The sequence below is a fragment of the Lontra canadensis genome, unplaced genomic scaffold (assembly GCF_010015895.1).
Source record: "Lontra canadensis isolate GAN:19392208 unplaced genomic scaffold, GSC_riverotter_1.0 scaffold13, whole genome shotgun sequence".
NCBI classification, from domain to species: Eukaryota; Metazoa; Chordata; class Mammalia; order Carnivora; family Mustelidae; genus Lontra; species Lontra canadensis.
Window position 1 is genome coordinate 1,195,305 of NW_022631007.1, and position 14,115 is coordinate 1,209,419.

The 14,115-nt window shown below is 57.3% G+C and overlaps 1 protein-coding gene across 1 annotated transcript in view; it reads left to right on the top strand.

Annotated features, from left to right (window-relative positions):
* The window catches only part of ASIC4 (acid sensing ion channel subunit family member 4), a 20,974-nt gene that overhangs the window by 3,236 nt on the left and 3,623 nt on the right, over positions 1-14,115 (top strand). The window contains 4 exon segments of the mRNA XM_032857302.1: positions 11,097-11,241; positions 11,339-11,466; positions 11,667-11,829; positions 12,516-12,572. Of these exon segments, the coding sequence (XP_032713193.1) occupies positions 11,097-11,241; positions 11,339-11,466; positions 11,667-11,829; positions 12,516-12,572 (493 nt within the window).

Below are 14,115 nucleotides of genomic sequence, written 5' to 3' on the forward strand. Positions count from 1 at the left end.
CTCTAAAATTCAGCATCGCCTCTCAGCTGGGGAGTGTATGGTGGGGCGGTCAAGTGTGTGGTTTCCCAAGCCAGACTGGCTGGATTTGAACTTCGGCTTTCCCCTTAAAGCAGTGTGGCCTTGGAGAACTCAAAAAGCCTCCATGAGCTACAGTTTCTATATTCAATAAATACAATAGTAAGACCTAAAAAATTTGAACCCCCCTACACTATTGCAGCCTTGCCAGCATTGCCCTGTGACCCAGCCCTCCCAAATATTCCTGCATGTGCACACGTGTGTGCACACACTCTCGAGTTCAGTGCTCTCCCACCGGACACCTCGGGCATGGTGGAAGGGGTCCATATCTGCACTGTTTAGCAGGGTAGTCACGGGCCACACTGGCTGCGGGGCATCTGACAGGGGATCAGTGTGACAGGGAAAAGGAATGGTCAGTTCAAACAGTTCACATGTGGCTAGGGACAACCGTATGGGACAGTGTAGTTCTCCATGGTCCAAGGAATGAGGCTCAGACTACCTCAATGGGCAGGGCTAGGACTTCCAACTGGGGTCCAAGGATGGGAGGCGGTGGCTGTGGGCTCTGGTTGGTGCTGTCATCTCCGATCTGGGCTGAGGTTAGGGTCTGTGTCTGGGGACATCGGGGTGTCTGGAAACACCACATGAGCAGACAGACCTTTCTTCCTAGGTGTGGGGCATGACCTTGGTCTTTTCTCTTCCATTCTAGTGTCTGGAAAATGGAAGCATGGGGGACATGGAGAATCCTTGAGGAGGCAGAGGTAGAATCCGGCCCCTCTCTGCAGGGTCGTCAGTGGTCCAGGCAGTCCCTAGGTGGGCAGATGTCCAGGGACCCGTGGGCCTCCATCCCCTCTTGGCTCCCAGACTTCCCTCCCGCTCCCAGCCCTCCCTACCCACTAGCTGGTGACTGCCGTGACTATTAATCACTCGCCCTGTTCTCTTCCTCTCTACTAATCAGGCACAATTAGACAAGGCCTCTTCCAGCTGGGCAGTCCCCCTCCCTGCCCTCCTCTCTTCGCTCCCAGCCCCACCCAGCTGCCAGCCAGGACAGCTCTGAGGCAGAGGGAGAAGCAAGCAGGGAGGCCCTCTAGCACTCCCTGCCCGCCCCCAGATCCTCGGCAGTCCCCTGCCGCCCATCCCAGCTTCCTCCTGAGCCTGTCCCCGTCCCTGGCATGGTCAGACCAATACTGATCATCTCTGTCCCGCCTCCTTGGTTGTGGGAGGGCTACCCCCAAGAACATGCCAACTCCAAACCTTTGTTCCTGGCTCCAGAGGGGCTGAGGGCTGCCCCTCATCCCCTTGACTCAAGAAGGGATGGGCTTCCCGTCAGGGTTGGTCCGGGCAGGCAAGCTGACCTCTTATCCTCACCCTCCGTCCAGCCCTCTGTCCCCTCAGGCCCCGTACCCTCCTGAGGCATGAATGTTGAGAACATTTAGTTCAACATCTAGTTCAGGGTTGGTCCTGCCTTCGGGGAGCCAGGCAGGTCAGGTCGTGGAGGGCACACAGCAGGGAACGGTGCGGCCTGAACAAAACTGAAGATCACTTATCCCTGAGGGGAGCAGCTGCTCCTCAGCCCCAGCTAACCAGAGCCCTCGGTCAGGGATGGATGCCCAGGGGTTTTGTGTGTGTGTGTGTGTGTGTGTGTGTGTGTTGGGGGGGGCATCCAGGGAAGCCCAAGTCTTGATCATTTTAATAAAAATGTTCCTGATTTAAAAAATACTCCAAGGACTACCTACAACTCCTGAATTTTAGAACCCATTATGCTGGTAACCACCTCCTGCCCGGCGCCGGCTGCCACCCTCAGGCCCTCCTGGAGGGGGCGCTCTCAGCCCGGCCGCTTCCCGTTGGCCAGTGGAGTGGGTGACCTGGGGGATCGGAGTGGTGTGGCCGAGCATCCAAGGGCAGGGGCTGTTACTGCTACAGAGGACTGGTCTGCAAGGGCAGCGGGGAGGGCCATGAGGGATGTGCTCCACCCAGCCCCACTCAGCATCCCTGTGGCCTCTTCATTAATCAGGAATCAGCCCCGAGCTGGGCTCATTATCAGCTCAGCTTCTTGTGGCACTGCCGGAAGATGCTGATTAGCATTTGAAGAAATGGCCCCTGTATCGCCCTCCTGTCCTCCCTCTTTCTCCCCTACCCGTGCTCCTTCCTAGACCCCCACCCCTACCCTTCTGCTTCCCCGGACCTGCTCCCTCTTGTGGCTGGCAGCAGGGCTGCCTCCGCAGGGCGGGCTTGTGGGGGCAGAAAGGATCAGGGATGGGAGGCCGGGAGGCAGGAGCATCCCAGGGAGCACTACGGATGGGGAGCTTCGAGACTGCTCGGGCTGAGGTCCCTGAGTCAGTGGGTCCCCCTGGACAGGAGAAAATGCGGGGTGGAGAGAGGGTGGCCCGGAAGAGATCGACAGGCACCCTGGAGGAGGGGATGAGGCTTCCTGGGGCTGGTGAGTTAGTGTTTCCCCGGCCTTCCAGGCTCTCTCAGCAATGCTTCCTCCTTATAGCAGCTGGCAGAGGGGTAGGGACGGCCAGAGCCATGGACAGGAGACCTGAGGGTTAGGGTCTTGGAGCCATCCAGAGGAATGGGGGTGGGAAGGCGGGAGGAGAACAGAGACCCAGAGGGTGGAGACAAGAAGGTTCAGAGTGCTCTGTTTCCAGAAAGAGGGTAGGGGGGTGGAGGAGGAGTGTCTGCACTTCTCCTGGCTCCCAAGCAGGGGGCCGGCAGCGCCGGCAAGCCAACCTACCCCCCCAAATGTTCACCATGCCCTTGGGACACCCGTTTGGGATTGGAGGGGGAGCAGTTCCAGAGTCAGGCATCGGCTGCAGCAGGCGAGGCAGCAGCGAGAGAGTTCAGAGAGGAGCCACGGGATGATTAAGGGGAAATGGAGGATTGATTTAGGAGGAAAGATTAAAGGAGCTAAATCCGTGGCGCTTGGCTCAGCGGTGACTAAGCATGGACAGGATAATAGCTTACAAATGTGTGAAAGGTGTAAATACCAAGTGGGGGGAGGGGAGGCGGCTTGGCGGGCCAGGGGACCGGTGCGGGGGCTGGTCAGGTCCCCAGTGGGACTGGAGATCCCTGGGCGACTGCCCATTAGGGCTAGCCCCTCTCCAGGGGCGGTGCGGGGGGGGGGGCACGGGGTGTTGGGGAGCCCAGGTTCCAAACAGGGTTTCCCCTTCTGGGGCACAGCTCCGCGAGCCTGGTGCTGACCTCCACGTCCCACTCCCGCCCCGCGTAGGATCTGAGGTCGCGGGTTCATATCCCATCAGCTTCAGTGGGCGCCCCTCGGGCCCAGGGCCTCTACCGCTGCTCGCGAGCCCGCCAGCTGCCCCCGCAGAGCCGCCTCCTCGGGCCCCCGCCCAGTAGTCCCGGCTCGCGCCCCCTCGGCCCTCCCCGGGCGCGGCGGGAGGCGGGAGGCAGTGTCTCCCTCCGCGGTGGAAGCCTCTGGCGCTGCTGCGTGCGGAGGTCACTTTGCAGAGGAGCCGGGAGCCGGGGGAATGCAAATGAGGCAAACCCAGGGAGGAGAGCCGAGGCGCCCGGAGGAGACGGGAGGGAGGGCGCTCGGGCGCGGTGATGGATGCCTGCCCCGCGGGAGGGAGGAGGGAGCAGCGGGGAGCGCGCGGCGCTGGGTGCGGCCCCCCGGATGCGGGTGGGCCGGGCCGGGCCGCCCAGGAGCGTGTGCGGGGGGGTGGGGGAGCACACCCACCAACCCACCGCCGCCCCCGCCACCCCCTGGGTCTTGGCCCGGGAACTCCCGCCCGGCAGTGGGTGTGTGCTCGCTCCACTGTGTCAACACAACTCTAACGAATAACTTTGCATCGAGAGGCGGCAAGGTCAGGGAAGGGCTTCGTTACAAATTAAAAACATTCCCGCCTGGAAAAATGACTTTCTAGGGTTGAAGGCCTAAGTGGTCGCTACCTGGGAGCAGGTTTGCCTATTTACCTGCGTGCTGGAGGCCGCGCGCTCTCCTCTCCCGTGGAAACGCGACGCGCACCTGGAATCCTCGCATTCTGCTGCGGGCCCCCAAGCTCTCCCCGCTCCTGGCCCGACCTCAGCTGGGAGTCACGCGGCCTAGGCCGTCCGCTACTTCTCTTCCACCACCAATCACACATTTACATTTGAACAAACACTGCCGGGATTTCCTCCCGGGCTGGGAGCGGGAGCGCAACAACCTTGGGGAGGAAGTCGCTGGGCAAAGCCCCGGGGTGTCTGTGGGGGTGTGGTAGGGGAGGCGGCTAGGCCTCCTTGGCGGGGTGGGGAGGTGTGAGGGGGTGTCGTTCTCCTCATCTCCGCCGTGTGGCACGATCTGAAGCCCTTCATGTGGGGGTGAGTGGGCTTGCTCCGAGAAGATTGCCTCTCCAACTCAACTCCAGCTCTTGTCCCACTGTCAGAGGACTTGTGCTGGTCCCCTCCGCGCCCCCCACCTCGCCCCATCACAGCAATAATCACAGCTAGTAATGATCTGCCTGTACCTGCGGTTCTCGGGTCTGTCTTGTTCCCCACCGTTCTCGGGTCTGTCTTGTTCCCCACCGCTGTTCACCTGCCTCTTAGTGTAGGCGGCTCAATAAACACGTTTTGAATAAACGAATCCCTCTGTATTCAGACAGCAAGGGCCCTCAGGGCGGAGACTGTCTGTTTGGTTCTCTGAACCATCCCCAGCGCCACGCATGGTGCGACCCAGTGCCCAGGCTCAGCCAATAGTGTTAGACGCGTGGATGTTGTGTGAACACCCGCCATGTCCTGAGCACCTAGGTGTGTATCATCACACATGGGTAGGAGCGCAGCCTTGGGCTCCAGATGGGCTGGCACCTGCTGAGCTGTGGGAGGGGACCCTGCCAGGTCCCTTACCCTCTTTGGGCCTCTATTATCTTGTCTATAAAATGGGGATAAGTGACCTCTGTAGACGGTTTCTGTGGGGAGTAATTTATATAAGGGCCATGCTTGGCATAGAGTAAGCCCTAAATAAATTTTAGCTCTTGCTATTATTTATGTAGATTATCTCTTTCCTTGGGACACCTCTGAAGGGTGCCTATTATTATTCCCATTTTACAGGTGAGAAATGGAGGATCAGAGAGGTTAAATGACTGAATCCGAAGGCCACAGACAGTGAAGGCGTGGCCCAGATGTGAACCAGGGTGAACAACAGACCCGTTGGCCTGAGTGCAGCTTCCCAGCTCGTAGGGGAGCCATATCTCAGCATTGGGGTGGGGGTGGGGGGGTCTGCTCTGACAGATTGCTGAGAGAGCCTTTACCAAGGCGCAGGGTGCCCTAAGAATGGGACCACTGGGAATCCAAGATCAAAATGCTGCACCAATGTCAAGTATACATCAATATTAGAAAGAAAGAGAGAGAGAGAAAAGCTGCACTATTTGGCAAGAAGCTCCATTCACAAATCTCCACCCCATGCCACCGCCCATTGCCTTCCTTGAACACCCCACCACGCATCACTCTGAACTTATCTCATCCTCACGACTAACTTTAGGAGGAGAAATTACCACTTCCCTTTAACAGATGAGCAACCCTAGGCTCAGGGAGATTAAATCATGCACCTGCACCCAAGGGGGTTTGTCTGAGGCTGGTGGCAGAGCCAGGATTTGAACCCTGTTCTGTGGGACTCGAAAATCTGAGCTCCTTTCCCCAAGCTAAGAAGCTATGTTATGTGTGTCCATCGACAGTACCACCTCTAGTGGTTCATCTCTGCCCCGGGTTATTGGTCTCGACCACACCCTTCTTGCTGTTGCTGAGGCCTCGGGTGTAGGATTTCAACTTTGCAGATGCCTTTTACCTACACTCCTTACACTCACCGTGAAATAAGTCAGGCAAGAATTTCTAGTCGCCGCCCCCCCCCCCGCCAAAAAAAGAATTTCTAGTCCCACTTGACAGATGGGTCCAAAGAGGCCAATCACTTTATTAGCTGAGGTTACACGGGCTGTCCGTGGCAGGGAGCTGAGGCTGGCACCAGGGCCCACTGACTCCCCGGGGGGTCAGAGGAGAGTGTTGGGGGAGAGGGACTGGACTCTGGCTCTGAATTTGCCCTGTCTTCCTCTGTGCCCTTGGACTAGGCTTCTGTTTTGGCCTTTATAGGCCCAGTATAGACACTCCACGCGTCTTGAGCTGGTGTTTTCTTCCTACCCCGTGAGGATAGAGAAGCAAGAGGCTTTGAACTTGAACAAGGGGGTTGTTCAAGAGTTGTTCAACCTGCTGTGCTAGTCACCTTCGTCCAGGACCAGAGAAGAGGCACTGCCTTCCACAGCCTCCTGTGGACTCCAGAGTCCTGTAGGGTTAAGGGGAGTTCATTCCAGGGGGCTGCGAAAAGCCTGGGGCTGGACCACATCAGGGGAGGGCTAATGGAATGTGGGGGGATGAAGCTACTGTGGAAAAGTCAGGGGCGAGGTGCCAGGGCCTTAGCAGAGGCAGAGCACCCAGAAGGCAGTGGAGATAAAAGTCCAGGCCGCAGATTAGCTCCAGGATTAGCTCTGTCTGCTGCTCTAGGCTGCTCTGGGCTGCTTCTTATCTCCCCCACAGCTCTGAGCCCTGGCCCTGCTAATTGCCTGTTAACCCCGTGGGTTCCAGTGGGCTCCGCGGCTGCAGGGAGGATGAGGAGTGGGGAGGGCGGGGGGCACATGCAAGCCAGCCAGCCAAGGAGAGCTTTCTGGGGAAATGGGCTGCGGATAGATGGAACCCGAGGGGCTGAGAGTAGCCACTGCTCAGAGTGGGGAGCTCTGGATGGCTTTCTCCCAAGCTCTGATGTTGTCTGGGGCAGACCTGGAGGAGAGGGCAGAGAGAAGGAGGGAAGCACACCTGGGGAGTGGTTCCTGGCTTGATAGGGGCAGTATCAGGCCCAGGAAAAGTCTAGTAGGAAGACAAGAGACAGAGACTGGATTCAGGCTAAGGATAAAGAGGATGCAGATGCAGAAGTCAAGGGGACAGAGATGATGGGGGTGGGGGGCAGCCAGGCCAATGAGAGAGGAAGACAGGCTAGGGTGACAAGCTGACAGAGGCCAGATGCATCATTTCTCAGATGCTGAGGATGGCCAGGCCAGGAGAATAGAAAAAGGCTTTGAGATACACACCAAGATCAGGGGACAGAGACTAAGGAGGCAAACCCAGGCCAGAGCCCAGGCCAAGAAAGGATAAAGTGCTCTGAGAGGGACAGGCAGAGGGCTGGCCAGAAAAAGGTCACGGAGGAGTTCAAGAGCCCACACGGAGCACAGACAGATTCCCATCCAGAAGCTGTTCAGCCTGGGTCCAGAAGGTGGACCTGGAAGCTAAGGCAGTGAGCAAGACTGAGGGCGGGGTGTGTGTGGGGGGATAGACCAAAGGAAGAGGTGGGGGTCTGAGATGGGGATGGGACCCAGAGGCCGAGGGTAGGTCTCTTGGAGACAGACCCTCAGCACACAAAGGCACATGGTGGCCCAGCCCCTGTCACTCTCTGTGGCTGGACCCTGGACTCTCCTGTACACATAGCCTGCTCCTGGGCCAGTCCATGGGGAAGAGAGCAGCGGCCAGCCTAGAGGACCTCGAGGCAGAGCTGCCGTGCCGTCTCCATGGAAGAGGCCATGGGCTGTGCCGCCGCCAGAGTGCTGCCACTTAGGGGCTGGCGACTCCACCCGCCGCTGCCGGCCTGGCCCGGGGACCGTCTCCGGGGCAACGCTCTGCTCTGCCCAGCAGTCAGGCCTGACCTGGGCGGTGCAGGTGGCCCTGCCAATCCGGCCTGTCTGTTCCCTGCGGTGTATATCCGTCTGACCCAGAGCTCTTCCTCCCTAGGCTGCTCTGCACCACCACCTCAAGGGCAGGGCAGGGTGGGGGCAGGAATGCCCCCCCCCCCCGCAAAGTCACTGTAGTCCAAACCTTCCTGGTCACCTCTGCCCTGCAGGGGCCTGGGCTCCGGGTCACGCAGCATGCGTCTGTGCGAACATGTTAGGGGTATTAGGAAGGGAGGCTGCCCAGCCCCACCCAGGGTCAGGAGCCTGCCGAAACCATGGATTCCCAGAATACCTGCCTGGTGTTTACAAGCACTCACTCTGCTTGGGTGCTTTGGTGATGGGCTCAGCTGTGTTTGAATCTCTGTTGTCATTTACTTGCTGTCTGCTCTTAGCCAAGTCATTTTCCTTTTCTGAGCTTCCTCACCATTAAATGGAGGCAACAATCGCGTGGTTTCTGGAAGGCTCAAAGGAGAAAATAAATAAAAAACACAATAGCACCTTTGGAAGGGCTCACCTGGCACTCCTTCCCTCCACCACACGCCTCCTTCTACAAGTTGTGCTGGGCTCTTTGCAAGCCAAGATAGTAAACGCCCACAGGGAGGCCACAGTCCCATGGATTGGGCCAAGCTGTGGAGAGACCGTGATGGTTCCTGGCAGTCAGGGAGAGCGGAGGTAGTGCTCCCCAGGCGGGGTAGGTGGAGGTGGGCGGCAGGTCACTAAGCCTGTCCCCCACAGAGCCCAGGCTGTATTCAGCCTCTCAAGTAGAGCACACACTCACAACTGGCTGCATTGGCAAGAGATTCCAGCGTCTTCTTGGCTTTAAGTAGGAAGAGGGTGGTGCTTTGAGATTTGAGGCTTCTACTTATGTATTTGCCCCATATGTCTTTTCTCCACCACTGAGGATCCAGGAATCTTGCACCCTGAGATGGGGTTTCTGGGTTTCCCTCCCTCCAGTGACAGGTCAGAGAGCAGTTCTAAAGCAGAGCAGTCTTACTGGACTCTCACCCGTTCCTTTAGGGTCTTTCTACTTGAAGTGTGGTCCAGGGACCCGCAGGTGGTTAGAAATGTGGAATCCCACACATTACTGAATCAGAATCTGTATTTTAGCAAGGTCCCCTGGTCCTTTGTGCACACATAAAAGTTTGAGAAGCAGTGATCTCGGAGACCTTTGGTAAATCAGCCCACCTCTCTGAGCCTGCATTTCTTCAGCTGTGGGATCTGGGGTGGTTGTGAGGATCCCATGGGAAAGAGCATGTGAAGCCTTCTAGCTTTAGTGCCTGGGCACAGCAAATGCTCTGGGACTTTGAGTGGTGCCTCCTCCTGCCCCAGCACAGAGTGGACAGGGTTGATCCAGACGGGGCCAAGGAAGGGAACCCAGAATCGGGTGAGGGGGCAGAGCAGGAGGGGTGGAACAGAAGAGGAACTGAGAGGCAGCTGATCTGTAGAACAGAGTGTGGAAGGTGTACAGGAGTGGAGTGCAAGGAAAGGAGGAAGAGAGGAAAGGGGGACAGATGGGTGTGGAGACACACTCCTGCTTCTTTTCTGCTGGGCGGGGCTGAGAAGGGGCTGGGGCCTGGCTGGGCAGGAGGGCAGCTGCCAGCAATGGGTTCTGGGAACAGCCCAAGTCCAGCGACTGGATGAATTCCACCTCTCCCACCAACTAGGTGACTGCTGGTGTGACCTTGAGCAAGTCACATCACCTCTCTGAGCAGTCCTTTCCTGGTCTATAAGCAACAAGTTAATTTCACCTACCCAGGGTGGCTGGGTGGCTCAGTGGGTTAAAGCCTCTGCCTTTGGCTCAGGTCATGATCCCAGAGTCCTGGGATCGGGGCTCTCTGCTCAGCAGGGAGCCTGCTTCCTCCTCTCTCTCTGCCTGCCTCTCTGCCTGGTTGTGATCTCTGTCAATAAATAAATAAATAATCTTAAAAAAAAAAATTACACCCATCCACACCAGAGCTGCTGAGTTCCTGAAATGGGGTGGGGGTGGGGGTTGACGCTGCCATGTTTTGTAAATTGCACGGTGCTTGTTATGCACCCATTTTTGTTTGAGGACCAAGAGACAGGGTGTTTGGGTGACAGAAGAACAGTGTGAGAGGGGTGTGAGAGGAGAGCAACAACTGGGTAATTGATTAATCTAAGGGGCATGGGACACTTAACACTGCTCCCCCAGTAAGGATGCCCCAGGCCCCCAGTTCTCAGAGATCCTCCCTCCCGCTGCCCCCAACCCAGCCCCTCTCTCTTCTACACCGTCTCTCTGAAGCTAGGCATTTAGGATATCTTTTCCCCAGCACCTCCCTTCCTTTTCTCCCAGCTTTCACCAGTGCGAAATGTTCCCAAGGAGAGGGGAGGGGGAGCGCGAGAGTGATTGAGTGCACTGACCCCTTGCCCCCAGGGAAGGTGCTGCCTGTGATGGGTTTGACCCACGGGCTCGTCTCTGTGGGGTGAGCCTGGCAGCGGGGAACTTGCCTCGCCTCTCCTTTGACCACGTCCCCCTACTCCCCTCCCCAGCTGCTCCCCAACGCTCCATCGTAATCTGGGTTGGCGGGGCCACAGCTTCCATCTCCGGGGCGCCAGCGCCATCTGGTGTCCATGCTGGGGAATTCTCCGTACGGGGAAAGGGAGCTTCGTTGAGCGCGGCAGTAACTGCTTCTAAGCCCTTGTGCTAGGCACTGGGCCAGGGTTGGGGACACCAGACAAGCTCGTTGCTCCTGTGCGTCATAAACCTCAGTGGAAGGAGAGATGGACACTGGACAAGGAGACAAACAGATACACAAGATCATCTCAGGTCTTGATAAGGACTTGGCAAACCGAGGAACACCTTGATGGATGGAGGGTGTCACTTAATACCCAGTGTATGTGGTAATATGGGCATGGGTCTGAAAAGGGGACACGTAAGCAGAGTCTTTTAAGTCTCTTTTAAGTCAGCTAAGCTGACCACGGGGCCAGATGGGAGACAGCGGTGAAAGGGGGCGGGGCACGAGATGGAAGGAAAGTGGTTGGATTCTAAATAGGTTCCAGAAGTAGAATCACCTGGCGCACATGCTGGATGGAATGCAGGGGTGAGGGAGAGGGAAGTGTCAGGGATTCCGATATGAGAAACGGGATAGACGGTGGGGCCCTTTAATTGGGGAGGGCACAGGGTTTGGGAAGATAGCAAGGAGTTGTTATTGATAGGTTACATTGGAGAAGCCGCTTAAGCATCTAAGAGAAGATGTCACTAGCAAAGATAGCACTTGGGGAAGAGGCTGGGCTGCAGAATGGTTGCTGTTGGACAGTGGTATCCAGGCAGGTGTAGTGGCCCTTTCACAGCACAGGGAACCTTGAGCTTAAGGAATTGTCTTAGCCCCTCCATTCATCTCCTCTCCTCCTCTCTCTCACCCACAGGTCTATACTCGCTACGGGAAGTGTTATACCTTCAACGCCGATCCACAGAGTTCGCTGCCCAGTCGGGCAGGGGGCATGGGCAGTGGCCTGGAGATCATGTTGGACATCCAGCAGGAGGAATACCTGCCCATCTGGAGAGAGACAAGTATGCAGGGAAAGGGACGTGGGCCACTTTGGGGGCACCCAGAGAGATGCCCTCTGGCTGGGATGAGTTTCCAAACGTCCCCATCTCCACTGTGCAGATGAGACATCATTCGAGGCTGGCATCCGGGTGCAGATCCATAGCCAAGAGGAGCCCCCCTACATCCACCAGTTGGGTTTCGGTGTGTCCCCAGGCTTCCAGACCTTTGTGTCCTGCCAGGAACAGCGGGTGAGCACCTCCAGTTGGGCCCTGAGTTGGACATCAGGCAGGGTCTTTGGGCACTGTGGGGATGCCCACCGGCCCTGCTCTCCAAAAGCTCACTGCCCACCAGCAACCCCCCCACCCAAGGACTTTGTTGGAGCTGTGGGCAATGGAGGGCCAGGTGGGACTCTGAGGCATGACCCCATGTGCACCCCCCCCCCCCGCAGCTGACCTATCTGCCCCAGCCCTGGGGCAACTGCCGGGCGGAGAACGGGCTCTGGGAGCCCGAGCTTCAGGGCTACTCAGCCTACAGTGTGTCTGCCTGCCGGCTGCGCTGTGAAAAGGAGGCCGTGCTTCAGCGCTGCCACTGCCGGATGGTGCACATGCCAGGTGGGCACCCACCCCTCCCGCCAGCTGTCGGGGCCACCCCGCCAGGCTCCAGAACCTCCCTGGGTGGAATGCTGCTCCTGTGCACGAGCACGTGCACCGCGGCATGCGTGCCTGCCTGTACTCCTGTGAGCGCATGCATGTATGTTGGAGATTTTTTAAAAAGATCTAGTTATTTATTTGAGAGAGAAAGTGCGGGGAGGAGGGGCAGAGGGAGAGAGAGAGAAGCAGACTTCCTGCTGAGCATGGAGCTGCACGGGGCCTCGATCTCATGACCCTGAGATGAGGAGCTGAGCTGAAATCAAGAGTCTGTCGGTAACAGACTGCGCCCCCCAGGTGCCCCTGTCCAGGATTTTACGTGTTTTCACATGTGTCTCTGGGAATACACTCATGTGTGCTTGTGGCCGTGTTAATATGTATCTATGCATACATATGTTTATGGACAGGGTTGTGTGGGTGTGCTTGAACACACGCATACAGATGTATGTGTATACATGTACATGCAAGTGTGCATATGTTTGCATTTTAGGCATACATGCACAAGCACGTAGAAGCTCATGCATGTACAGGGATGTACAGACATACGTGTTTGTGTGTGCATGCACACAGGTGTGTGTCCACATTTGGGAATGTGCTGGGGGAGAGGGGGTGGAACCGTAGACTCCAGGAATAATCTTCTCTCCTTTCAGGCAATGAGACCATCTGCCCGCCGAATATCTACATCGAGTGTGCCGACCACACACTGGGTCCGTGCTGCCTTCTCCCTTCCCCTGCCTCTCCATCATCCTCCTCTTCATCTCTGCCCACTGTTCTCCTCTCTGCCTTGGCCCCCCTCCTCCTAGTCTCTCCCGGGATGGTTCTGCCCAGGGTTGAGCCTTATCCCGTACTTCTAGGGGTTCTGAGGACTTTGCAGGTGTGGACACTTGGGTAAGTGGAGGCAGCAGGGTGAGGGGGTGCAGAAAACCAGGACTGGGAGTGAAGGGCTGGGCTTTCTGTTGTGGCTCAGTCAATGAGCTCACCTTCTCTGGGAAAGCGAAAGGACTTCTCTCTGTGTCTGAGGAGAGATGCACGGTTAAGTATCAGTGTGGGTAAGGCAAACCGCATGGGTCCCTAAGTCTCACTTGGGCTGTGATTCTCTCATTCTCTCACCCATCCATCCATTCCTTCTTCTGCAGACGTTGCAAGGCTGGTCTGGTGCTGGAGGTGAGAGTGGGAACAAGAGGCTGTCCTTATGGACCTTCCCGGCCTGTGGGGCTGTGGACCAGCACGATGGCCCGGTGCTAGTCCTTGCAGACAGGAAACTCAGGGGTGCTACAGGGTCCTGGGTGGGGCATGTAGCTCCACCTGGGAAGGCAGAAGGATCCTTGGAGGAAGTGATTGATTAGCTGAGACTTGAAGGGTGTGGAAAAAGTCAGCCTGGTGAAAAGCAGGGGGCATGATCTAGGCCCTGGGGACAGTTCTGTGCTAGATATCTGTGGCCAGAGAGAGAGCTGGAGAGAATGTGCTTGGGGAGGCACGGAAAGGTCAGCACTGCTGGAGGGCAGAGAACACAGGAGTAGGCAGCAAGAGGGGAGGGGGCTCTGGGAAGCCCACAGTGGCTCAAGGCAAGGCAAGAGCACCCTCTGAAGTTAGCAAGGTGCTGATCAGCCGTGGAGAATGGAAGGCAGGAGTAAGAGCAGAAGCAGGGCAAGTGGTCAGGAGGGCATTGCAGTCCTCCGGATGGTGGGGCCATGGGGAGTGGACGGGCAGTGGAACCACATGGGAGACCGTCTCTGTCCCATATCCCAACCGCATCACAGCCAGAGGGGCAGCGGAAGGACAGTTAATGAAAGGGCAGATGTGGAAGTAGGGACGTGGGAACCACAGTGATGGTGAAACTTCACAGAACTAGCAACATCGGGCAGCCTCAACTTGTGCAGGCCTAAGGCGGGGGAAGGGGAGGAACACCGCTGGGGCCCAGAGATCTGTGGCTGTCCCAGAGGACAGGAGCTAGGACCACAAGAGGGGGGAGTGGCCTCAGCTGACCCACCGCCTGGTGAAGAGGAAGCCCTGGCATCTTTCCCCCCTTTCCCCTCTGCCCCTGCTGGGGTCTCTCCCCTTGGTTCAACCCAGCCCAAAGCCAGAAGATAAGGGAGTCCAGCTGATGCATCAGGCAGAGCGCCCCGCCTCCTGGGCACAGAGAAAAGTGGAGGAGAGTGAAGAGTGAATCTGAAGAGGGGAACAGAAAATCCAGCATATTAAAAAAGAAAGAAAGAAAGAAAGAAAGAAAGAAAGAAAGAAAGAAAGAAA